The sequence below is a fragment of the Xiphophorus couchianus genome, chromosome 17 (assembly GCF_001444195.1).
Source record: "Xiphophorus couchianus chromosome 17, X_couchianus-1.0, whole genome shotgun sequence".
NCBI classification, from domain to species: domain Eukaryota; kingdom Metazoa; phylum Chordata; class Actinopteri; order Cyprinodontiformes; family Poeciliidae; genus Xiphophorus; species Xiphophorus couchianus.
Genome location: NC_040244.1, coordinates 12,628,501 through 12,653,675, shown reverse-complemented (window position 1 = coordinate 12,653,675; position 25,175 = coordinate 12,628,501). Strand labels below are relative to the sequence as shown.

General features: G+C 40.1%; 2 protein-coding genes across 3 annotated transcripts in view; one reads left to right on the top strand and one right to left on the bottom strand.

The window, feature by feature from the left end:
- atxn10 (ataxin 10) overlaps positions 1 to 9,711 on the top strand; it is a 13,675-nt gene extending 3,964 nt beyond the window's left edge. Inside the window, exons 7-11 of the mRNA XM_028044152.1 lie at positions 55 to 211; positions 326 to 443; positions 723 to 907; positions 3,566 to 3,629; positions 6,969 to 9,711. Of these exons, the coding sequence (XP_027899953.1) occupies positions 55 to 211; positions 326 to 443; positions 723 to 907; positions 3,566 to 3,629; positions 6,969 to 7,153 (709 nt within the window). The 3' untranslated portion in view covers positions 7,154 to 9,711. The remainder of the gene's footprint in view (positions 1 to 54; positions 212 to 325; positions 444 to 722; positions 908 to 3,565; positions 3,630 to 6,968) is intronic.
- wnt7ba (wingless-type MMTV integration site family, member 7Ba) lies at positions 8,206 to 25,175 on the bottom strand. 2 transcript variants are annotated; one of them, XM_028044150.1, is made up of 4 exons: positions 20,708 to 25,175; positions 19,587 to 19,813; positions 16,376 to 16,647; positions 8,206 to 13,392 (listed from the first exon to the last, which is right to left on the bottom strand). In XM_028044150.1, the coding sequence occupies exons 1-4, from the start codon at positions 21,259 to 21,261 to the stop codon at positions 12,913 to 12,915; spliced, it is 1,533 nt and encodes a 510-aa protein (XP_027899951.1). In that variant the 5' UTR covers positions 21,262 to 25,175; the 3' UTR covers positions 8,206 to 12,912. The 2 variants fall into 2 exon arrangements, with proteins under 2 accessions (XP_027899951.1, XP_027899952.1); XM_028044151.1 differs by having other exon boundaries at positions 20,698 to 25,166.

Here is a 25,175-nt window from a genome sequence, read left to right as displayed (position 1 = left end):
AATTTCTGTATGAAGAAGAATAGAGAGTAAATACATGTGTTTTTCCCCCCCCAGAGTAACTCTCCTGGAGCTGCTGTTGGCCCAGTTAAGAGAAGAGGGTTCAGAGGGCTGCGGCATTCCCCCCAGTGTGGCCCATTTCCTGGCCAGTTCCTTCCAGAAAGGTTGCGGGGCGGTTCTCACGCTCGCGACGGGTTCTGCTTCCAGCAACGAGGTCATAAATGCTGCAGCTTGCTAAATTCGTACCCAAACATTTCTAGTTTTCTGAGACTTTTTTAAAAATTATTTTTTAAATTATTTTTAATCTGCTTGCTGTAATCCTGTGTAGGTCCTGCAGGAGGCGCTAACAGTGATAAGTCTGCTGGACGTGTTGTGTGAGATGACCTCAGACCACAAACAGTTCATGTTCCTGCAGGACCATCCCGATCTTCTAGAGACTACCGTTGGTAAATGAAAAAGCAGACAAGCTCCCTAATTGGGGGCCGAAGATCCTGATTCCCATCAATTCCTCATCAGGACAGACACTTAGGATTCCAGTCAAAAAAACCTCCTCTGTGTGGATAAGTAATAAAATCAGAGCACAAATACCCCCCAAAAAAGTTTTGAGTAAACCACCTAATTTAGAGTTGTGAGTGAAAGATTTATATGACTAAGCTGTAGAAGTTTGTGCTTTCTCACGTTTTTTTCCCTGTTCTTCTTCTTTTTCTTTTTTCTCCCCTATGCAGAGCTTCTGGAGCAAGTGCATGCTATCGGGAAGGCCAGTAGGAATATTTTCAGCGCCACTCAGAACTTCTCCCCCTTTACTGGAGAGGAAGACCCGACCTCGGATTCCCCGGTGGTCAGCTTTAAGGCCCACCTCATCAGGCTCATAGGAAACCTCTGCCACGGCAACACCAGCAACCAGAACAAGGTCCGATCGTGTGTTGAAATGATGAATCGGATTAATCGACTAATTTAGTAATTGATTGCAGGAGTATGCAGACCTCCAAAAAGACCATTTGCTGACAGAACAACACACTTAACAGTAATTAAGCCAAAACTGTACAAAAGTGTATACAATTAACATAAAAGACCTCTGTAAATATGTTCCTCCCAGAACTCTTAAAGTGGCATAGTTTTACCTTTACCTGGTTCAAATTCTGTAAAAATGAAAATCTCCTATTAAGTATTTTTTGCTAACTAATTATTAATTGGTTAATTCAAAAATAATTCAATTAATCTACAAATGATCATGCGTTGGAATGCAAAGGAATGCTATGTCATTGCATTTTAGGCAATGCAATGTTTACTACTTTAAAAAAAGGAATTGAATTGTTTATTTCCATCTTTTACTGTAGTTTTAATATTGTGTAAAATAAGCGGCTAATGAAAAATCTGCACAAGGTGCTAAATAATGTTTTTTTATCCGATTAAACGATTACTTGTACAAAACAATTACTAAAATAATGCTAAGTTGCAGCCATCGTCTTATCTGTAAAACACATAGAGCAACGGATGTATGGAGGTTCAGTTAAGCCAAAAATCTGCCTTTAAAGGGGTTAAACATATGGACTTATCTTCAAAATGCTCAAAAATTGATTTTAGTTTGCTTAATTTTTTGTAAAGTTATACTTTGACTACTACTTTGATATATATATATATTTTGTTTAAGAATAAACTTTGCTAATACAGGAAATTTAAGTAACAGAATTTTATGCTCAAATCACTTTTTGTTTAAATATAAACTAATGCAATAAGTATGAAACCTTGTAGAATTATTTCAAATGAAGCGATCTAAAGAATCTTTAAACATTTGAATAGTTAAATTGGTTTCTGCATCAATTTTTTAGAAACAATTTTTATGTTTCTGAATCAAAAATTGTTTCAGAATCTGATCCAGAAATTGGGTTTGGTCAAGTGGCTAGACACTGAAAGATTCATATCGCTAGTATTGGGCCGATAAATGAAACTGGGCCGATTATTAATAACCAATATTTCATTTTTGCTTCTCGTTGGTTTTCCCCCCCCAAAAGGTGTCGAAAAAGTAGAAAAAAAAGATATATATATATATATATATATATATTTTTTTTTTTTAATTGGTGATTGGATGTAGTTTTTGGTGACTTCTTATCTTTGTTTTTTTGTGATGTAAAGCACTTTTAACTACCTTTTTGCTGAAATATGCTTTATATTTAAACTTCAATGATTGGTTATCGGCCATAGCAGCATTATTAATATTGGATTTTATATCAGCCCAAATTTTCTTATCGATGCATTCTCAATTTCGGTGGAAGTTTAATAAAGAGCTGATTCTAGTTGCTTTTTAAGATTTCAGACTGTGCCTCCTTTTTCCCCAAAATAGTACCTTAGATGGGGGTTTTAGAAGAAACAGCTGGAAAATGACAATTTTCATGTCTACACTTTTCTTAGTGATTTTTCTCTCCTCTTCCTTTCCTCCTTCGTTTCAACTTGAAGCTACTTGTGGAGATCTTGTCCACTTTCCGCCTGCGAGCATCTCGCGGACGGTTAACGAAGCAGTCAGGGAAGAGTTGGCCTCTTCATACACCCAGTTGTGCTTAATAGAAACAGATTTGTGGAATGCCTGTGGGATGACCACCCTCAGCTGGCCTCTCTGTAATATTTATGGATGCTGATCTGTGGTCCGTCAGTGGTCAGAAATCACCCCGTATCTGTTTTCACGAGGATTTCTTCCAGTAAACCAAATGTCATTCTGTTCACCTTTTGGCAGAGAGGGTAATTTAAGATGTGCATGCGAAGCTCTGAACGGCTCGTACCGGTCTGAGAGTCACGGGTCTGCTCGCTTGTTATTCATCCCTTTATGGGTTTGGATGTAATGTAAGCAGCTTTTGTTCTCAAAGTGGAAAGAAGCACAGACGTGCGCTTCCTTGACGCTCTAAATGACTATTCCATTTTCTGAAACTCGGCACTTGGTGCCGTTCTTCTGCTCCCTGCCAGTCTGTTTGGAGGAGAACCGCAATGGCAACACATGGTCATTAAGCCTATAGGATCAGACAGCTGATGAAGAGCAGATCACCCAGTGCGGTGGTCTTGGACTAACACTGGTGCCTTCCCTCACATTTGAGGCTCTGCTACAGACAACCCACCTTTTCTTTTGTTTGAGAATCATGAAATAAACTGGAATTTATAAACAGAAGGTGATAAATGTTGGTGTTTTTTTTTAAAAACAGGGATATTTTGTATGGTGGGTAGGTTTTGTTCATTTATTTAGTTGCCGGTTAAAAAAAAAAAAAATCTTTTTTGTTTTCTGTTTTTGGTCACAATGAAGAATGAATTTTCCATGTTTCCCATGAAGTCTGGATTTTTACTACATTCACTTTTTTTATTATTACTACTTTAAAAATTTGCCAAAAATGGACTGAGAAGACTTATCAGACTCAAGTTGCATGCGCAACTTCTAAATATAGAAGATGAAAAGTAAGACATTGAGAGATGAAAATGGGTTTTTGAATCTGGATTTCAGCTTTTATGTCTTATGTCTTTGTTTTCTCCCGTTGATTTAAGTAGCAAATGTTTCTGCTGTAATTTGTTGAAATATTTATATCCTCAGGTAAGGGAGCTGGATGGCATCCCGCTCATCTTGGACAACTGCAACATAGACAGCAACAACCCTTGTATCCTTTCGAAATGTGCGTTCCAACCTGTTTCCTAATTATTTTCTCTAATTATTCTGTGTGGACAAGCATGCCACTCAGAATGAGAGACCAGACTGGGTTGTACATAGAAAAATCTTGTTAAATTGTTCAAAAACATGTGCAAAATGCACATAATAATTCACACAACAGCAAAGTTTCCCCCAGAAAACTTGCTAAGCCTGGTGGTTGTGTGCTAGTGTAGTCATTCATCCAACGGCCTGTCGGTTAAAAAATGTTTAAAGTTAAAAAATGTTTAAAGTTGACGGGAAATTTGAAAATATCACTTGATAGTTATGCGTTGCTGAAAGATTGGGAGATTAATACCTGAACACCAACTATAAAGCCTTAAAAAATTCAAACATTTTAAAGAGACTTAAAAAATTAAGCAACGCTTAGCCTGGTGGGGGCACAAGTAAAGCCTGGTGACCCGCCAGGCTTAAATACACTGAGGGAAGTCCTGCACAACAGCATGGAGAACAATCCTACAGAAGATTAAATATTGCGATCAACTGTCAATACATTTTGAATGGTATTCTCTCAAAAATGTCAGTTCGTCATTAATTCTGCTGTAGAGGCTTTTAAATGTGGTCGGACGTTTAAGCCGCATTGATTAGTCTTTTTTTTTTTTTTTTCTTTGGAAATAATTACACCGATCTCCCACTTTTGTTTTTATTAGCTGACCTCTGTATGTACCATTGGGGAACAAAATATATAATTATCATGTGAATCTAATATAGCACAAATTTTAAGACCTTCTTCCTACTGGAGTAAGACCACATAACAACATTAAGCTTCGGCCAGAATGTGGAGTTTTCTCCGGGATCGCATTAGTCATTACCTTCTGTAGGGAGATCATAGTGGTTTTTTTTTTTTTTTCTTTATTGTTGTGGAAGCAATGCACATGGTGTCCTGCCAAAGCTCTAGGTCCAACCAAAACTGTAAACCGCTGTACAGTAAACACAGCACCATGATTAGGCTTCTGGCACATGCGGATTGGTAATTGTGGATAGGCTGGTTGCTGGGAGACCGAAGGAACATGTGAGGCTGCTGCTTGAATTCAAAATGTATTTTTCCATTGCAAATCTATAAAAAAAGAGTTGGAGAAGGAGAAAATGTGCTGGCAGCTACAATTAGGCCCTAAATGTTTCATGTCCCATGGCAGATTTGGAGGAAATCTTAAAATTTTAGCAACATGTTTCAGAAAAGCTGGTCAGTATTTTGAAGAAGGCTTCGATGTAACGCCTAGAGAGATTCTTCCGTTGTTTATTGAAAACGGTATTTTCCATACCATTTTAAAAAAATATATGAAGTAAAATAATACTTTAAAACAAAAAAAAAGGATATTCCTTTTCATGTTATTTGATTTTTATTTGAAGCATTTCTGTCATTTCTTACTGGAAACAAATTTGAATGAAAGTAACTTAAACTCCACTACGGTATGAATAGTTTTACACATGATTAGTTCTACACATACCTTTGTGGCGGGTTAAGATAATTTTATACAGCTATGCTTCCCATGGCTGTAGCATTATGATAAAGAGGCGAATAGACTGAGGTGAGATTTATTTCAGTCTACGATGTTCAAACAACCACTGAGGTCTTAATCCGGAGGGACGGAGATCTAATCATTTCTCCAGAAATGATCCTGCATTGACATTTCTTTTTTTTCCTGAAAAGTTGTGTATTCATCCATTTTATGATCTTACAGAACCGTCTTATGCCCCTTTAATTGCATTCTGCGTACCGTTTGCAACAGATCTCATAACTGTAAGCTTACACTGCGCTGGGCGTCGACCCAGCCGCTATTGTTAGTTCACTAAAATGGATTTCTCTGCAATACTGGCTTTTTACCAGGCCAACAGTCTGAGCCGAAGGGGATCCTTTGTTCCCATGCAGCCCTCTCAGGCTTGTTGTAAACTGTGCTAACTCTGTCTGCCTGTCTGTGTTGTCAACCCTTGTTTCTCTTCAAAAACAAAACGATTGGCAAAGGGGGAGGAAAAAAAAACAACAAAAAAAAAATATGGGAAACATGAGAGTGGGAAAACTGAGATCCCAAAACACGTCTGCACAACTGGTTTGTTTGGGTTGGAATGCTTGTGTTCGCCGTGACCCAAAACAAACACAGTGTGGACAGGAGTTTTGACATCCCAAGCTGGAGAATTGGCGTTTAGGAGAAGTTTGCTTGAGTTCCTTGAATAATTGTTTCCCTCTGAGCTGTGAAACTGTTTTTGAATCCATCCTGCTGATTCCCTGCAGCTTATTAGAAAAAAAATAAGAAAATCAAATACAACAGGTGCTTGAAGGCGGTACCATGTTCAGGGTTACCATAATTCTTCAAATCTGGAAAAATTGCTAGATATGAAGAATTTTAACTGTTTGATTTTTTTTTTCTTTTTTCAACTTTGTAAACCCTTGAAATGAAATAAACGGCGACTCAAAACTTTAGTTCGACAACAAAAAAAGCCCAAATTTGACGATGATTGGCAGGAGATCATTTCTTTAATACCTGCACAGAGCAGAAACTTGTTGTACTTTGGTAAGTGAATACTTCACACTGTTTTGGGAAGAGACAGTGTGAGGATCTTAATCATTTTTACTGCCTAAACGATCTGAAAAATGTTGCAGGTATTTGTATTTGGCTTCATTGAGTCAATACTTACTAGTACCAGCTTTTGCTGAAGTTACTGCAACAAACCCTTCCGGGTACGTCTATGAGTTTTGCAGATCGAAGGTTTTTTGCCCCTTCTATTTAGCAATGAGTTAAAACACATGAACAGTCTTGGATCTAAAGCGTTTTATTGACCTTCAGCACATTAATCACAAGTCTTAAGTTTTGTGGTGGCAGGACTATTTTATATCATATTCCAGGTTATTTTTCTTGTTTGACTTTTCTGTCAGGCAAACATTTGAGTTGTACGCATGGCGTTCTGAGACTCTAGGCAGTTGAGGCTACTGCTAATTTGCTGCTAACTTTTTGCATCTATCTTAGGTAAGTGTACATTTCTCATCAATTTTCTGGACCTCTTTCTGGTTCATCTTTGCAACTGCCTCACTTTCTGTTGCTGAGCCGTACTATTCTACTTTCATTAAGTTCAAAAAAGCTCGACACTACTACTAGTCTTAAAAAGTCTTACATTTTCGTTGGGGAATCCTGCAGAAACCCTGTACTTAAAATCCACTGACGTATGTTTTTTTTAAAAATAATGTGGCAAAATTCAGAAATTTTATTCAGAAAAGATACTCTTGCAAGGCACTGTATATTAACAGTATATCTTGGTTAAAGTTTGTCTTCTGTCTTCTTTAACCGACTGCCTCAAGTTATCAGCCAGTGGGGGATCTTCGCCATCAGGAACATTCTGGAAAACAACCAGCAGAACCAGAAGCTGGTGGCTGCTCTGGAGAGGCGCGGCCCGGTGGACTACTCCGTGCTCAGGGAGCTGGGGTTCCTCATTGAGGAGCGAGATGGAAGCTTGCTGCTCAAAACTGTGAGGAAAGACTCCTAAAGATGTCAGAAGATGAAGGTTCTCTCCACCCATCAGTGGGTTTTAAAGCAGAGCAGCTAAAGAAATGTGCATTTACCCAGTAGAGATGCTTTTACTCGCAATACTTAAATCAGAAAAGTCTGTAGAATGAACTTTTCTACCTCTCCAAAGTGATTCCACATAGACCAAAACCCTACGAGGTCTGCATGCTATAGACGCAGATGTCAGGAGCTCCAAGTCTGGGGGAATGAGGAGTCGGTGAGTGGCAGACACACGCTGGCACCTCTCGGAGACGTCGATGTTTTGTGGTTTAATCCAAAGACAAGAGCACCGCAGGGTCGAGGCTTTCTGGCTTTTCAAACACGGTTCAGGTTACCAGCAGGAGCTGGCGTTTAATCTCAGGCCCAAACGTGGCTTTTGCCGTTACCATGAAAGAGAATGTCTAAAACGTGAGGTAATCTACCCCCTCGCGGCCTCGCCTAATTAAAATATCGTGGCCGCGGGATGAAACTCTGCTTATTAAACCGCTTAAAATAACTGCTTGTCCGACTAAACCTATTATTAGGATTGTAGGGAGAAAACATCTAATCCAAGAATAAAACTTGAAGCTGTGACTGAGGTGGGAAATGCATCTTAATTGGAGACTTTTTTTTTTCTTCCTCTTTTTTTCAGAAATCAACCAAAAAAAAAAAAAAAAAACTAAACATAAGCATAGCAACCTATAACACCCTTATTGGTTCTTGGCACCCGTAGTAAAAATGTGTAAGAAGCTTAGAACTTCATCTTTTACTGCAGCACCATATTCTCACTGAAAAAAAATTTAAGTAAAAGTCCATCCAGCTGACAGAAAATGTTACATGCAAGTGGAGTTTGAATGCTGTGTTAAAAGTCTACCAGATATTTCACACAAGTAGTCCTACAGTGCAAAATCACAAAATCTTGTCAAGTATTTTTTGGTCTAGTTTCTGGTACAAATATCTTGTTACTAGTTCTACTGGCAGATTTGTTTTACTTATGAGGAAAATGTTGTGTCTTTAAGTTAAATAATCTCAGTGGAACCATTTTTTTTTAAAACTTAAAACAAGCTTTATGTCGCTGGAAAGTTATGTGTAAGTTAGTTTTGTCTTATTTCAAGTATACTAAGGTATTGGCACTAGAAACTAGACCAAAAATACTTTGTAAGATTTTGTGCTTTGGTAGTGTATGCAATTGTGTTTCAATATTTTGTCCAGCTCCCAAAAAGACTGTGACAAAGAAGACTGGTAGATCTGTGATGCTGTAGGCCTGTGATTTAAAAAAATAAATACATTTTTTAAATTTTCCTAGGAATCCTGTATTGGCCCCTAGTCTTTGGAACAGCAGGCGATTTTAAATAACAATGTGGTGGACTCTTAACTGCAAACTTAAAAAAGCAACCATTATTGGTTAATTTTGTAGAGTAGGAATCAAAATCATGCAGCCAAATCATCACAGAAACGATTAACCAGACAAAAATGTATCTTCTGCTACAACTATCTAACCTGAATTCAACAGAAAAGCTTTTTGGTGAGCTGACAAGAACAAATCCTAAAAGAGGACCCTAAAATCATATGGTGTTTTCACACCTGAGGGACCAGTAGCTTTAGTTCAATTGGAGACCAAATTGTAACATTTGTTGCATTTTCAGCTGGTGTAGTTCGCTTTCACACTGCTCTGTGTCAAACAATCCAAACTAACTGAAAAACCTGTTTACTGCTTTCCTTGTGGTAGCGCTGCAACAAGAACCACTGGAGGAAACGACTCTGAACAATACGCAGTGTAACTTCCTTCTTCACAAAATGGAGACAAAACGCATTGGTGCTTGTAGGACCTCTCTTTTGTCTTTGGTAAACAACCAGGAGCCATTTCTGTCGCTAGCTCGAGTCTCTCGCATTTGTTTTGATTGTATTTGCCCTGCGCTATAATCCGCTTTGTGCTTTTGGAGCGGTCTCTGCATTCACATATGCATTCACACTACATCAGAGTTCACTTCGACCGAACCGAGACCTAGGTTCTTAGGTGGGCTAGAGTTCGCTTTTATGGTTCGGATCAGAGTTTGATTGCGCATTCACACCTCCTCAAATTAACCGAACCTTCTTACGCAAATGGACTAAAGTTTGATTAAAACGTAATTGGTGTGAACGCACTCTCAAACTTATCTCCAGTAATTATGCACAGAGGTTCAATAAGTTATTGCCCTTTTTTTCCTTTTTCAGTGTGAGCTTGTGCAACTGCAAGATAAGATGACAATTTTCGATCATTGTTAAACCTCTTTAGCAGCAGTGGTTCCAGTAATTGTCATTTTCTAAACTACTGTTGTCTTTTCTGAAGCTTTTGTTTTGTGTTTAAGTATTCAAGATTTCTGTTTTCCACATCTGAGAAAACATCTGTCCATATGCATGCTTTAAAGATGTATATAAAAAACAAAATTGCCTAACATGAGTTAATGATTCTACTCATCTGCACTTCTACTAGCTTTGGCACTGAAGGGTTTATTCCTCGATAGTGGGGATTTCCACTACATCTTCCATGTATAATAAACTGATGGCATGCATCATAAATCATTAACCATCTCATTAAAATAAAATCTAAACAGCCTGTCTCTTGGCAGAGGTGCTCATATTTGACTCTATCGATATTTGATGGCCGGTTATTATATTCCGCTCTATTCTGCTTAATCACAGCATGCTTTGGAAATGTCCACAGAGTAATTTTACGAACGCATGAAAGACCGAGGGAATCGGATGGGAAGTGTCAAGTTTGCAAAACGACACTCCTTCCTGTCCTCCTCGTGCCGCTCGATAAGCTGAGCCGTTCTGACAACTCGACAATGCGGCGCTATTCGGGTCTGCCCGCGCCCTGCTCCACCCTGCTCCACCCTGTTTGCTTTGCCTCCGATTTTTAATGACAAAATGGGTTGAAACAATCCGACGGACTATCCCCGCCGATCCGGCAGCACAGTAGGGGGAGCTTTACGGGGTTCCGGTCATCAGGATTTCAGACGGCTAACATAACAGCCTTTAGTTTACGCTCGACCGGCCGGCCGCAATGCTTTTCAGCCCCACAGGAAAGAGGGCTGTGTGCAAGTCAGCTAAGCTGAAAGAGGTGGCAGGGCTGGAACCCGGGCGCTCATCTGCCAAGTCGGACAATGCAAGAATTTTACCCTTTCCCATATCAGCATTTTATATCACAGACCTCTATTGCGCTGTTCAAAGGCCTACAAAGATCGCCTTGCATCATAATATCCAGATCATGTTTAAATTAGGGAGAAAAGGTCTAATAGTGTGTGTGAATTAAAAAAAAATGCTTTTGTTCTTTAGTTGTCAGGCTTTGCGAACCTTTAAAGTTTCCGAACTTCTCAACTACAGGTGCATCTCAACGATATCTTTGAAAAGTTTGTGTGCTTTGGTAAAACCCCAAATTCAGCTCTACAAAAAATAGGAATATGACAGAAAATCTGTTAATGTAGAAATGTTATATTTTTGATCTACGCAGTCTTTAGGAAAGTCAGTGATTCCCTTCACAAGGAGGGTAAAAGGTCCACGCTAAAGAAGCCGACTGTAAAGGGTGATGCATCTAAGAATACAAATGGAAAATTTTGTGGAAGGAAATGGCAGAAACAAAGTTTAACAAAAAAACCTCTGTAGCCGTGGCATGGAGGCGATCAGCTTCACTCTGCTAAGGTGTTAAGGAAGCCCAGGTAGTTTTACCAGCAGCAGCTTGGCATCTGCATTGTTGGCTGTAATGTCTCTTATCCTCTGGAGTTGCTCTGTAGGAAATTTGGACCGCTGAGCAGTCCTTTTCTCCTCAGCCCAGATAAAACTGCTCTTGACGCCCTTTCTGATTAGAAAGTTGCTGCATTTAATGCCTTGTAAGGCTGCTGTCATCCTTCTTTCTTGTGTAGTTTACCTTCCACTCAACCTTCTATGAATATGCTTGGATTCAGCAATAACTTTAGTGGCTCTCCCTTGTTGTGGAGGGTTTTAAAAATATGTTATTGGTCTTACAATTGCGAAATTTAATAATGAAAATAATTATCCAAATGAACAGTTTCATATCTCATATCTATGCAATATGAGTTTCCCTTTTTGAATTAAATGACTGAAATAAGTCTAGTTTCCAATGACATTCTTAACGACTGAGATGTCCCAGTAATGTTTCCGGAAACTTCTCTGGTATAACATCACGTAACTCAGCTTTTATGGACGTCTTGAGAAGGTTAAACTCCTGTTTTGAGTGGACAAGTTCCTTCAAGTACAATCGAGTATTTCCATTTCTGGAGCTTTATTCCAAAATAACACCAATTCCAAATAAGTTATAGCTTTCAAATATGTATAAAATGACATGAATAAGAAACACTCTTTCCAGCTAGAAATGACATAAAGTGCCACGTTCCTCATATAAAAATATATTCTTCCAATTGTTTTGTAACTCATACAAAGCCTAAAAACAACCAAAAACAAATGTGTAAATACATTAAGGGTGCTGTCCAGAAATAGCAAGCCTTTGGTGTTTCTCCTGCCTCCCCGTTTCCATGTGGTTACGGTCCCATGCCATCTGCCTGAGCAGGCCTAAACCATGCTGGAAGGCTTTGTGTAAGCAGAGGCTGCCGTGTGGGACTCTGTGTCTCGGCCCGATCGCTCCTCCGTGGATTTCCCAACGAGGCTTGCGTGGCTTTCTGCTAAGCACCAGCTCGTCCAACAGCCAGACAATGAGCGCAGTCAGGATGGAGGGCCGTTCAGACTCACAGGTTGGATTCCTAAAGCAATGCATTTGTTGGCGGAACAAACCCATCTGGCCTGGGGATGGTGGGTTTATGCGCAAAATGTGCCAGTTCAACACCAGCCCTTAGTGTAAAAACTTGAGGCAAAGTATAGCGCAACGTGACTGTCTGAATGTGCCAAAGAAGGTACAGTTTGTTTTAAATAACAGATGATGATCATTGTGAAGGAGTGGTATGAGATGCCCAGCTGCAAGATGTTCTACATAAATAATAGTTTTAATATATATATATATATATATTTTCAGTGTTTAAACAGAATACAGTGTGAGAAGATGCTCGGCTGCCATTTCTTCTGGCCGCATGTGGAGGCTTCTTCCAGGGCAGTCCAAAGTACATTTCTGATTTATGTTCCCCTGAACATAAATGTTAAAATAATAACCAACAGCCGTTGCTCGATGTCAAAACTTTTGCCTTAGTAATGCAACGTCTTCTAACACCAGTTTGGAAGCAAATAGGTTTCCTGCAAAAATAATCGCCACAAACCTAAATATGTTTTAGTGTTTTCATGTGATAGACCAACATAAGGTAATGCGTAATTGTGAAGTGGGAAGAAAATTATATGCAGACTTTTCCATATAAAAATATATACAACCAGAGCTACAGTGACTGTTAGTGGCCCAGTCCAAGTTCAGCTCTAAATCCAACTAAAAAAAAATCTTCCAAGTTGTGAAAATTACTGTCCACAAAAAAAAACAACTTGTTTTCATGCTTGTGCAAAGCTGACAGTCACCTAACTACTTATTGCTGGTCTATCACTGAAAACCCCTAAAAAAATATGTTCAAGTTTCCGGCTGTTGCATGAGAATATTTGAAAAAGTTGAAAACCTTTGCAAAGTTGTTTGTCTCTGTTGCTCCCAGTAACTTCCACAGCTCAAATTCAGCTTGAGTTTCTGTTTCTTTAGAAATACGATGCCAAAATGTGCAAAATGTAATAAATATCTCAAGGCCCTTCCTTTTCGGAGTCCCCGTTGCCTTGCGCCTACTTGCAGGTAAAAACTTCCGATTTCTCTCTGCAGGTGTTGCACTTGACGAAGCAGCACCAGTGGAACTTGCAGTTGCACTGCCAGACCCGCGTGTAGTGGTGCGTGTCGTAGCCCCGGCCGCAGCACATCACGTTGCATCCGTCCGTGTGAGCGGAAGTGCCGTTGCACAGCCTGCCCCTCGTCCCCGTGCTTCCCGTGATCGTGTTCTCCTCGCAGTAGTTCGGCGAGCGCTCCAGGTACACCAGGTCCGTGTCCGTGGGCTTCTGGTAGCCCCGAGCCTGTTTCAGGCGCAGGAAGGAGGGCTGGCGGAGCCGCGAGGCCCGGACAGGCTCCACTTGCACCGCGTCGCCGTAGCGCTCCTTCAACAGGTAGCCGACCTCTCGGAACTTCGGCAGGGTGATCCAGCAGGTCTTGGTGGTGCAGGAACCGGAGACGCCGTGACACTTGCACTCCAGCTTCGTTCTCTCCTCCAGGATCTGCTCACAAAGAGAGTTGAGGTTCAGCATGTCTTAGAAAAACAAAACGGACAGGTGCTGAAAATACAGACAGACAGCAGGGTGTCAGCGCATCCTTAAAGAGCCTTAAATTCATTTGTTTAAACTTTAAGGCTGGAAATGTCTTAAATTTGTTTAAAAAATTTTTAAGATCACCTTAAATACGTTAATTACAGGTCTTAAATCTTGTTGTGGCAAGACTATTTAATCTCACATTTTATGTAGGTCTTTCTCATGTGATCTTTCTATCCGATAAGAGTTTGAGTCACACACAAACATCTTCACTCATTATGTTCTGACTCGAGGTGGTTAAGGCCACTGGTAACAAGCTGCTAAATCCTGCAAGCTTGCTAGAGAGTTTTATACCATGTGAGAAGCACAAAACTGCTGCCAAGAGCCACAAAAAGGCCCCAGCAATTTCACAATTTTGGTCCCCTGTATTTCTTTCGAACACCATTGCTGTGATATGCATCTTAAATTGTACTTATAGTGGTCTTAAAAAGTTTTAAATTTGAGTTCGAGAGACCTGTATTAAACCCTGTGCAAGATAAATGTAACGTCATTGTAAACAGTTAAGCCTGTCTCTTTTTGGGGAGCTGGGATTTCTGCGACCACTTTAACTTTCAGCACAGCATCTGGCGAGCCAACTTTGTGTCAAAAAAATCCTGAAAAAAAGACTCGTAGCTCCGAGCTGGAGTCTGTAATTAACATTACCTTTCTTCAAACCACAGACCGGAGTGACAGGAGTTGACTGACCAGAACTGTTGCGTAACTCTACATGTGTATATTCTTACATGGTGGTTTGAGTCAGATGTACATTATAACATCCTATAAATACATTCAAATGACAAAATAGACAGGTGATTGATTTCGATGTAAAGGGGGTGGGGGGAGGCCTCCTTTGATCTAGATCCACACTTGATATATTTTTTCTGTTATGTCACTGAAGCTCTAATAACAGAGGGCTGCTTGTTCGTACACATCATTATTCAAATCAGAGGTGGGTTATCAAGGTTTTGGAAGCGGTTCTTGACTCCGGCCGGATCAGTGTGCGCACGTATGCAGGCTTGCGGTCGCTGAGAAGAGAATAGAGGGAGGATTGCGAGAATATTCTTTGCTTTGACTTGAATGTTTTGTTCATGAGTGATGGATGAACCGAGCAGGAGAAGGAATGCTTCTTCCGTCTCTCTTGGTGAAGAAAAAGCTGGGCCAAATACAAAAGCTCCACATTCACCAGTTTGTCCATGTTCTATCCTTCACCTGCAGATACGTGATACAAATCACGAATCAGATGCTTGATACAAGCAACTGAAACAAGTTTCATTTGTAGGGATGGCTGGGATTTAGAGATAAAGTTAGGAGTGCCTTTTATGTTGCTCCCTTTGTTGGTTTTACAACTCTTTCTGATCCCTTAGGGTTTCTCAGGATTCCACAGAATGAACTGAAGAGTGTTAATCTAGAGCAGGATTTCTTGCTCTCCGTCGTGAACCTGATAAATCCCCAACAGTATCTTAAATAAGCGGAAGACATGGGTGGATAGATGGATCAATGAGTATGGCATTATAGTCCGATTACGGTAATTCAGTTTCAAGTAACGGCTCTCTCTGTTAACCGTTGAGTCTTATGATTCCAAATTGAAAAAATGGGAGTAACAAATGAAGTATTTAATTTAAACCGCTAGAAAAAGGCGGCCCATTACACGTGACGCCTGACTAAATAATTCCTGAATAATTCAGGACATGTGACAAAATGGTAAATAATATTGCTAAATAAAGCTGCTATCTTAGCTTTAGTTAATATTTTTAACTTGAAGATTCAAGTGTGGAAGCTTTTCAGCGTTTCAGTTTATTGACATTTTCACCACTGTTACAAATAAAAAAGAACACAGATCATTGGATTGTTTAGGGAAAAAAAACGTAACGTGACTGTCATTTCTCACTTTTGGGGGAAAAAAACGACAACTAGGACATGAAATATTTGTTGTAAGTGGCGGTTCCTGAAGGAATGGAGCTTGGCTGAGCCACTCCATTTGCTGAATCCAATCCCTCTATAACACAGGTGTCAAAGTCCAGTCCTCAAGGGCCGGTGTCCTGCAGTTTTTAGATGTGCCACAGGTACAAAACGCAGGATTGAAATGGCTAAATTACCTCCTTCTTGTGTAGATCAGTTCTCCAGAGCCTTGCTAATGGCCTAATTATTCTATTCAGGTGTGGTGCAGCAGAGGCACATCTAAAAGTTGCAGGACAGTGGCCCTTGAGGACTGGAGTTTGACACCCCTGCTCTATAGCAATGACGGAAACAGTCCCACTTTGTGAAAACACATTTCCTTCAAATTAAATATCAATTAACTGCTCCTTTAGCTACTCCTTCCTCATATTTTATTTAACTTCCCATTGGGATCAATAAAGTATTTTTGAACTTGAATTAAATTTTTGAATATAGACTGATTGGAAGGTTTAAACTCTGAGGCCATTTTATGTGGTAGACCTAGTGCTAGGTTGGTTCCTCTTATACTAGCAGAACTGCCCCAATTCGTTGTGGCATAGAGTCAGCCAGGTATTGGATACATTCATAGGATTTGGTCAGTGTTGACATGATTGCATCATGTGCTATGTTTAGAGGAGCTAAAGAGAGCTCTCAGACAATCCAGTTAAAAGAAGCAAAGATGTCTCAGGATAACAGGCACTTCCACAGATCATCTGGCAGATCATTGGGAGTCTGATCTCCCAATTCGTAGCAAATTGTCATATGTGGCAGTCAATTCCCCCAAGAAATGTATAACTTGCTCAAAATTATTTTTCTATTTGGTATTAAGATATTAAGTATTTTTGAATGCTCAAGCACAAATAAAATCACAGGTCATCAATTTTATAGTCCGAGTTGAGTCTGAAGTCAAGTGACTCAAGTCCACACCTCTCATTAATAACATCCTTCCGTTTGACCAAATCGGACCTCGGTGTGTTACCTTTCGACCCGCCTCGTTGTTGTGGAGGTTCATCAGTCGGCGGGCGTTTTTCTTGATCTCACGAGCGTCCACGAAGCGTCGCGAAAACTCCATGCCGTACTTGACATCTGCCGAGCAGCCTCCCCACTTCCAGCCCTCCTCCCGATCATGGTAGCCCTGCTTCTCGCGGTCACAGCCACACTGGCTTAGGTTGCCTTGGCTACAGGCCGCCGTCACCGCGTGGGCAACTCCAGCGGCTGTGATGGCATAGGTGAATGCTGCCTCCCTGCTGCCTGGAGAAAGGAGGACAGAATTGGAATGCAAATCAATAATTAAATGACTGAGAGTACTTGAGAGTCCAGGTTAGAGTACGGTTTGGCAACAAAGTTGATCAGAGACATTTTTGAACTAGTTATCAGGATAGTTTTCTTAACTTAACCCCATCAAGAACACGTTTAGTTCTCAGAGAATGCAGAATCAGTTCTTTTGCAGTGAGCGTTTTCACATCTCGAACTTTTACCTTGATCTACTTTGCAGAATTGTTTTAACGCGGCCACATTTCTGGGTTTTTAGACATGAGCGACCTCGTTAAAGTTTGGTTTTATAGCTGGACTATGACTAAGCCACTCCAAACCCTTCACTGATGGCCAGGCATTCCCCCCTTTGGATTTCCTCTGTCACAATGTATTTGGGAATGTGAGGTCTAAAAGCGAGGTAAAATCACAATCTCATTAAGGTAGACACAATATAACCTTTTTCTATGAAGTTATCACAATTTCTTAATGTCTCTAAAAAGCTTTAGTGCACTACAACTATGCTTTTGAGAAGTTAGGGTGGACAGTGTTATTCTGATGGCTCACTTTGTCAGTGTTTTTATTTTATTTTTTTATTGGTAGTGTCTTGAGGAACTAAAACCAATGGTCATATATTCCTAATAGGGGGGAAAATGACTGGCTCCTTAAACAGTGTGACTCACCAAATGTGGCACTGTGTATTATGAAAATCTCCACTTTGGCCTCATTGGTCTAAAGGAGACAGAAGTCTTGTGGTTTATTCAGATTCATTTTGTTCTGCTTTCTTGTTCTCGAGTCTGGTGAACCGTGCAAACAAGTTCTGGAGCCTGGGAAGTGTTATTTGGGGTTTGTTAGCAGTTTTTCTGAATGTTGCTTGGTCTCAGCTGTTGAGTTTGCAGAGATGTTAACAGCCACAAGGGTTGGCAACTGCACTGAATGTTTTCCACATATATTGGCTCTAACATTATGACCACAGGCAGGTAGAAAAAGTTGCTTTTGGAGAACACTCAACACCATAGTCGATGCAAGTTGTTTTCTAAACGGCCTTCTAACCCTTTCACAGATTGATGAGCAGCAGCAGTTGCTCCTCTGAGATCATTGCTCAGAAGTATTTAACACAGACAGCAGACTGTCTCTGCATGTCTTGCCTCAAATGGCTCTATCTCAGCAGTTAGTGCTTGGCTTGTTAAAGCAGTCATCAGGACTCCGAAGGAAACAAAGTGACATCTGCTGGCTGACTTTCTGCACTGGGACTACGGGTTGCTGTGCTTTATTGTGTCATACAGTGTTGTTCTTTTTCTGACTAAGGAAATTGCAGCAAATGATGGTGCGTAACACAGCCAGATGATCTGTGGATGGTCTTAACCCATTTGCAATCTTTTCTGGGTTTACTGTTTGAGCTTCATAACAAAGAGCTTTATGTTTGTGGAGTCAAAGGGGGAAAATTAATTTATTGGTGCTAAAGTTGTTAACGGGATATGGGATATCCTCCTCCTTCAAGTGTTTACCCCAGGGTATTAATGCATGGTGTCTCCTTTAGATGGCTCCCTTCCAACGTAAAAAACTCCTTCACTGAAACCGTCAAGTCTGCAGTTCCCCCACAAACGCTGAAGTCTTCCCTCATCAAGCTAAATCCGCGAGCGATTCAGAGAAGTTGTTCGACGCTGCAGAGTATTTCTCAAGGTATTGGGCGCAAAGCGGTGGCCAAACAGTCTCTTCCCGCTGTGATTTGTTTTGATTGAATGCCGTTGCATTCAGCTGCCGGAGCTGCCTTTAATTAGTGGTTTGCATGAATCTTTCTGGTCTAAGCCTAATGAATTCACAGGCCCTAAAGGTCGCCATCGTAAACTTGTGTAAGATTCACTTACAGGACAAGATTGTTGTATAGTCTTGGTTTGGAAAGCCACACCCAATGTTCCAACCCGTTTTGATAAAGCCCTTATTTAATGGATCGTAACATATCTTCTTTAATTGTTTTTCTTAACTGGACTTGACAAGACAAGAAAAAAAATGGATCTCCAGTGTCTCTTTAAATTTGTTTACTCTGAGAAAACCTATCTTCAGACAGCAGAAAGTGATCGCTCCCAGAACTGCTAGATTAAACATGCATCCAAACCCACAGCAAAACCGCAACAAAACATTCTGGACCCGAAGCAATTTATGGATGAGGTTCACATTAGGAGCAAAGAGGCGCCTGCGAGGAGTCAAAATTTTAAAGAATGTCGACCTGAGTGAATTTTTAGTTGGTGTTAATAGACTACACAGGTATGAATTTAAGAAACCTGACGAGCCTGACACAAAAATGTCTTCACTCGCTTTGGGACATTGCTTCAGATGAAATGTTTGCTTGGGTGCTGAAATCTTTAAAACTTTGCATTTGAACTTGTTCCGTTGAATGTTGAAAGTATGTGAGAAGAAACCCTTAAAAGTTTAAACTCTGGAACGTTATGTTATAATGTAAACCAGACAACCATAGAGTTACCAAGGGTTTTAGGGTATGTATCATTTAGAAAGTGAAATTTATGCACAGTCTATCTTGTAAAGAGCTCAGGCTCCATCAAATTGGATAAAAGCTTCCATTCTCGCCACAAGTTTCAAGTTAGGTTTTGATTGGACTTTTCCAACATAGCCTCCACCAGGTACAGTGTTAGTTTTCTGCCAAAAAGTCCAATTTTGGTCTCATCAGATCAGCACTCTCCTGCCTCATGTTTGCTAAACTCGGTGCTTAACTTTAAACCGAACCTCTCATGACTTTCTTCTTGCCACCTTTTCATAACGACCACTTTTGCAGAGAGCACGACTAAAAATGATTTGGTCGACAGATTTTCCCACCTGAGCCGTGGATGTTTTCTTTACCACTCTCTCCCACTGTTAAAACATCACAAAGCAACTATACAAATAAACCCCCCAAAAGGAGGCGAGTCCCGGACGAGACTGACCTACTCTCAGCTCTTGTCCGAAGACCGTCCTCTCCCCCAGGGCAGAGCAGTTCCAGCGCCCGTAGCGGAACTGGTACTGGCACTCGTTGATGCCCAGCTGGGCGCCCTCGCCAATAATGATGATGGCGTCCGGGCGACTCTGGCAGAGGGCCCTCTGACGGGGTGCCAGTCCTGGTATGTTGTTGCAGATGATGTTGGCGCCCAGGGCCACCACGGAGGACAACGCCCTGCAGGAATGAGGATTGTGAAAAGACTTTATCAGAACAGTAATCTAGAAAAATGTGGAGAACATTCTCTGTTAAAGCAGAAAGGGCCCCCAAATTTGATGGGAGGTTATAATTTTTATTAAGTCAGGCTAGTTGATATTGAGCTCGTTTTGATCGCCATCCCTGAAGAAAGCGTTCTATAGTTTATGGTATAGATTTCATAGCAGAACCTGCCCTTGTTCTCAATGAGAGGCAAATATGGTGTAGCAATCAGTCTCATTGTGGGGCCCCTAAGTCCCAAACGCTCCTTTCAATGGCCCCTCTTTCTATTGAAAGAGCATGAAGTAATCATTTAATACAACTATTTTCCATATGCTGCTGTCCCACGTTATAGCCCGGTTCTGACGAGGTGCTTCCAAGACCGAGTGGTTCTGGTGCAATGTGTAAATCCACATTGCACCAGGTTATCTCATCAGCTGGTCAGCAGATTAAATGTTGGCTGCACTCGATCGAGTTTTCACTCAGCCGTTTTATGGCTCAATTTCTGAATGAAAATGCCAGCGTGTTGGAGGAGAAATCGGCAGCTCGTGTTCCACCGAGGAGGAAAACGACTAAACGAGAAAAAAAGAAGTCGCGCGTTTTTCCACCGAGTCTTTCCAAAGTATTCCCCAGACAAAATAATAGCAATAACGAATGACGTAAAAGTAAAAATGCATATATAAACATATATAGGGACCTAAAATAGATTTTCTTTTTACAACGTGGTCGAAAATATGTTTTGGTTTCTCGTGTTGACGTTCCAATTTTGTGCGTGATTGGCTTACAATTTACGCACGCAATAAGAGGCTGCAGGAAATAAAAGCGCATCAAATTCAAAGGAAGCATGCGCATTCAGAACAACGTACAGGTAGCTACCGCTGGTGAGGATGAGGAAGATCTGCGGGTAGTAGACGGACAGCAGCGCACTGCGAGACGAGATGAGAAGCATGGCTACGCATTGAACACAACCTGTTTTGCCCTCTCTCTTTTTTGGGGGGGCGGGGGGGGGGGAGGAAAAAAATGATTGTGAAGAAATATGTCCTTATATGTGGATTCAAAGAAGTGTTAGAAGCAGTCCGGAGGGAGCCGAGGCGCTCTGCGGCAGCTCCGAGCCCGCAGTCCGTGTGCGGCAGACCAGACGCTGCATCTCCCGGCCGATGGGCGCTCTTGACACCTGGCCTGAAAGAGGGCTTGGTAGGGTGATGGTCTGGGGAAGAAAAAGAGGAAACGGAGGGAGGGCAGGGGAAGAGAGGGGGGGGGGGGACACGTGGCTCCGAGTCCGGACGCGCTTTGGTCAGGTCTCCAAAAGTAGGAATGTTGTGGAGATGGAAGGGAGTGCACCAGCCCACTGGAATGAGCCTGCGCACCCCCACATCCCCACCCATCAAACACCCCCCGCCTCCAATTTCGTCCCTTCCCTCTCTCCACATCTCGATTCAAGACATTGTGGGTTTCACGTTTCGTTTAGAAATATTTTTAATTTTTGACTAAATCCCTCTTAAAAGTTAACAGATTGAGTTTCAGCTCTGTTGCGAAGACGGCAACACGTCATTCAATGCACTAGGTTTTTTTTTTTATGTTAATGTTAAAACATAAAAAAATAATAATAATTAGCGCGGATGTTCTTTGTCTTTTCAATGTTTCCGCTGACTTTGTCCAGACTGCAAAATGTAGTCAGCCTGATGTATAAACAAACCCTGCGACTACAAAAATGCACCACTTGTCTGTTATAGCTGCATCTCAATAAAGATTAGAATTTTCTTTTTGCTAGATTATTTAATCACAATAACTTGATTTAAAAAAAAACAACTAATCATAAAGATTTATAATAGTATTTCAGTATTCAGATGATTATAGTTTAGAGGTAAAGAAAACACAATATTCAGATTATCAGAGAATTAGAATATTATGACCAATTTAAAAAACCGCTGGTGTTGGTCCAATGTGTTTCAATAAAGTCCGTGTAACTATCTACCATGGCGATTGATCCATATCGCCATTAAACAGCCTGAGCTGCAGAATGATCACCTACATGAAGTAATTCATGCAAAAGGAGCCCCGACATGCGCTTACTTTTCAATATTTCTGTATTAAATATCATTTAATTGGTTTTCATCAGCTGCAAGCCATTGAACTTCTCTGGTGCGTATTCGAACATTACGCCCTCTTGTGGTGACAACGAGGAAAAACTCTGAAAATGTGTTTGAAGCAAAGCCGTTTCTTATCGTTATCTTCCACTAAGATAACAATTACTGAAATAATTGCCTGAGGAATCTTGAGTATGGAAGGTTTTTATTATTTTTTTTATTTTATTTTCTCAAATTTGACACTTAATTTGAATGGAGTCACATTCACAAGCAGTCAGACTCTTTTTTTTTTTTTTTGTCCTACTGATGGAAATGCTTGCATAGCAAAACACTTATTTTGGACTTTCGCAAATATTTCTTTTGACTTGATTGACTCTTAATCCTTTTGTGTGTTTGTTTGAGGTGCACAATGATTTCATGCCCAATGAAAAACGAAAATGCAGCACTGAGTTGCGGTCCAGTCGACTCCTCAGACTCGGTGAAATACGTTTACTGAATTTACACGGAAACTCACAAGGACCTAAAGAATTACCTGCTAAACTAACTTTTGTTTTAACATTTAAGTAGCTAATGGTCACCCAAGTATTACTTGTTGCTTAATTTTCATTTATAAACAATGATTAATGTTAATCTATGATCTACTAAGTATCACTTAATGATTTACTCCATCCACTCCTTCATTACCTCCTGATTAATTCCTGACTCCACTTGGATCTAGAACACATGGTTAATGCTAGCTAATAGGTAATTAGTCAGTTATTCATTCCCTATATCATTGTTTTTAATAACAATCATTAATTAATGTTAATTGATGCTCAGTTGTTTGTTATCTAATCAAGTTTTGATTCTGTTTTGAATCAGTTAGTTGATTCCCAGGAAGGTATTACTTGATGTTGAAATCTTGTTAAAAAACTGTTACTATGATTAGTTCATCTCTTGTGCACATTACTTCATTTTATTAATTTCTCACCACATTATGCTTTATAACCAATGACTAGCTATTGGTTACTTACTGGTAAATTAATGAGTAAGGATGATTTTTTACCTAATGTTTAATTCCTCAACTTATTTCCTTTATAGATCATTTCAGTGATTAGGTTATGGTTAGTTTATGTTCCCTAGTTGTTTACTTTTAACAATCTAGTCACAAAAGGAGTTTTTAAAGAAACAACTAAGAGACGCAAAGACAGAAATCATTAAAGATAAACTAATTATATGCTGAACTGTTTCTTTCTCATTTCATAAGTTGTTAATAATCAACTTAACATTAATTGTACATGTTAATGTTAAGTCATCTCCAGTGTACAATTAGATTATGGTTAACTGCTCGTTATAGAACCATAAACTAACCATTGGGTATATTTACCCAGACGTGATCAGGACTTCAACATACAGGATCTAAATATTGGTGTCGTTTAACTGTACAGTTATTTAGCTTGAGAAAAAGTCCGTTTGACAAGAAACGAGGAACACAAAACGAGATCTAATTTATTTATTATATATATTTACTATAACAAATACAGCCAGAGAGATACAAGATTGTCTTTGGACAAACAATTGGGTTAAAAAGGTTTCAGATGATCGGAGTGAAATGCATCACACACACAAAAAGAGCTAAAACGGCAACCTTTCTAACAAGTCGACCTGCGGGGTTTCTTCAAAGTAAGCCCTTACTTTAGTGTCTCTGGAGGCGTCTAGTTTGGAGCAGGACATAATTAATATTAATTACTGATCACTATTTACATGCTTTATTAAGCATTTGTTTGGGCGGAAAAAAAAAATACGATGGAAAAATATTCAAGAATCAAAGCATTCTTCTTTCAATAGGTCATGTGGGCTTTAATTGGACTGAGGCATCAAAGACCTTGGTGATGCGTTCAGGTCCTGTGCTCCACGTAGGTCCATAACTATGCATTGCTCAAGTTTGCTTTTAAGCCCAGCCACAATGTCAGCAACATTATTTAGCCGCTAAGAGGGCAAACACATGGAACTTATATTTATATATGAAATGGCGGGGGGTGGAAACACCGGGCCTGGGCTGAGGGGTTTTGGTTAGAGATGACTATCACCACCTCCTGCTCACAGCAGGGATGTTCGATTTCACAGATAAAACGCAGAACCCCCCCTCAACCCCTAACCCCCAAGGCGAGCCAGTAAATCAAAACACGCCGCTTTTTAATCAAATGTAATTTACAGTTGTTGTGAATTTCAGGGAAACCAGACGGAGCTGACGGAGGGAAATTGCTTCCACGTTGAAGAGCGAGCATCCTGCTCTTGAGAGATTACCACACAGAGCATCTCGAAGCCCCTCTCCCCCGACATCAGAGGAAAGCAGAGCTATATTTTTTAGCGACGTTACGAGGCACATAAACGTCCTTGGAGATGAGTTGTTTTATGTGAGTAGGATTTATGTTTTTGTGTTGACATGCAAAGTCAGAGTGGTTGCACATGTTTGTGTCCAAATTTGAATAAACCATAGCCAAAAAAAAAAAGAGAAAAAAGAAATCAAAGACTAAGCAGGTAAATAAATACTATTGTGTGTAGTGTTGAAAATGCTGAATCTAAAAAAAACAAAAAACATCTTAGATTTCCTTTTCTGTCTCTCACAATTAGTTATTCTGCTAAACCTTTCAACAAAATCTGAAAGTTCTTATTTTCTCTACTTATCTACTCATTTTGTCAGAAGTTTAGCTGTTGTTACTCAGTTGTACCTGCAGAGGGAGACAAAGCACCAATATAAGAACGTCAGTGAATTTTTAGCTGTAGCACGTCACCAAAATGGCAAGAGCTGTTGCGTCTTAAACAGTTTTCCGTCGTTTAAGATGATTATTTATAGTTGTTCATTTTTTTTTTTTGCCTGCAATAAATGATAACTGCTTATTTTACAACTGGAGAAGTTGAACTATGATTTCCTGCAACATTCTTTGGACAATTGTTGAGACTTCAGACAGCAATTTATTGGGATTTTAATGTTCTGCTCTCTTTTACTCTGATAGCTATAAATAATAACCAACCAATTGTTTTCAGATGCCACCTGGTTTGTAAAAAGTGTTCACATTTGGGAGGTATGCTTTCATTATCAATTGAGCGGGAGATAATGCGGCACAATCCTGGAAGAAAACCTGTTAGAGCTGCAGAAGACTTGAGACTGGGGTGAAAGTTCACCGTCCATGAAGACAACAACTCTAAAAATAAAAAAAATACAGCCACTGCTACAGTTTGTATAAAAACATAGTGATGTTATGGAATGTACCAGT

Excerpts from the sequence above, each read along its gene's own strand:
- wnt7ba (XM_028044150.1), bottom strand. The coding sequence starts at position 21,261 with ATGTGGAGAGAGGGAAGGGACGAAATTGGAGGCGGGGGGTGTTTGATG. Across the intron at positions 16,648-19,586 it reads CGGACAAGAGCTGAGAGTAG|GCAGCAGGGAGGCAGCATTC; the intron begins GTCAGTCTCGTC and ends TCCTTTCTCCAG. Across the intron at positions 13,393-16,375 it reads ACAACGAGGCGGGTCGAAAG|ATCCTGGAGGAGAGAACGAA; the intron begins GTAACACACCGA and ends CTTTGTGAGCAG.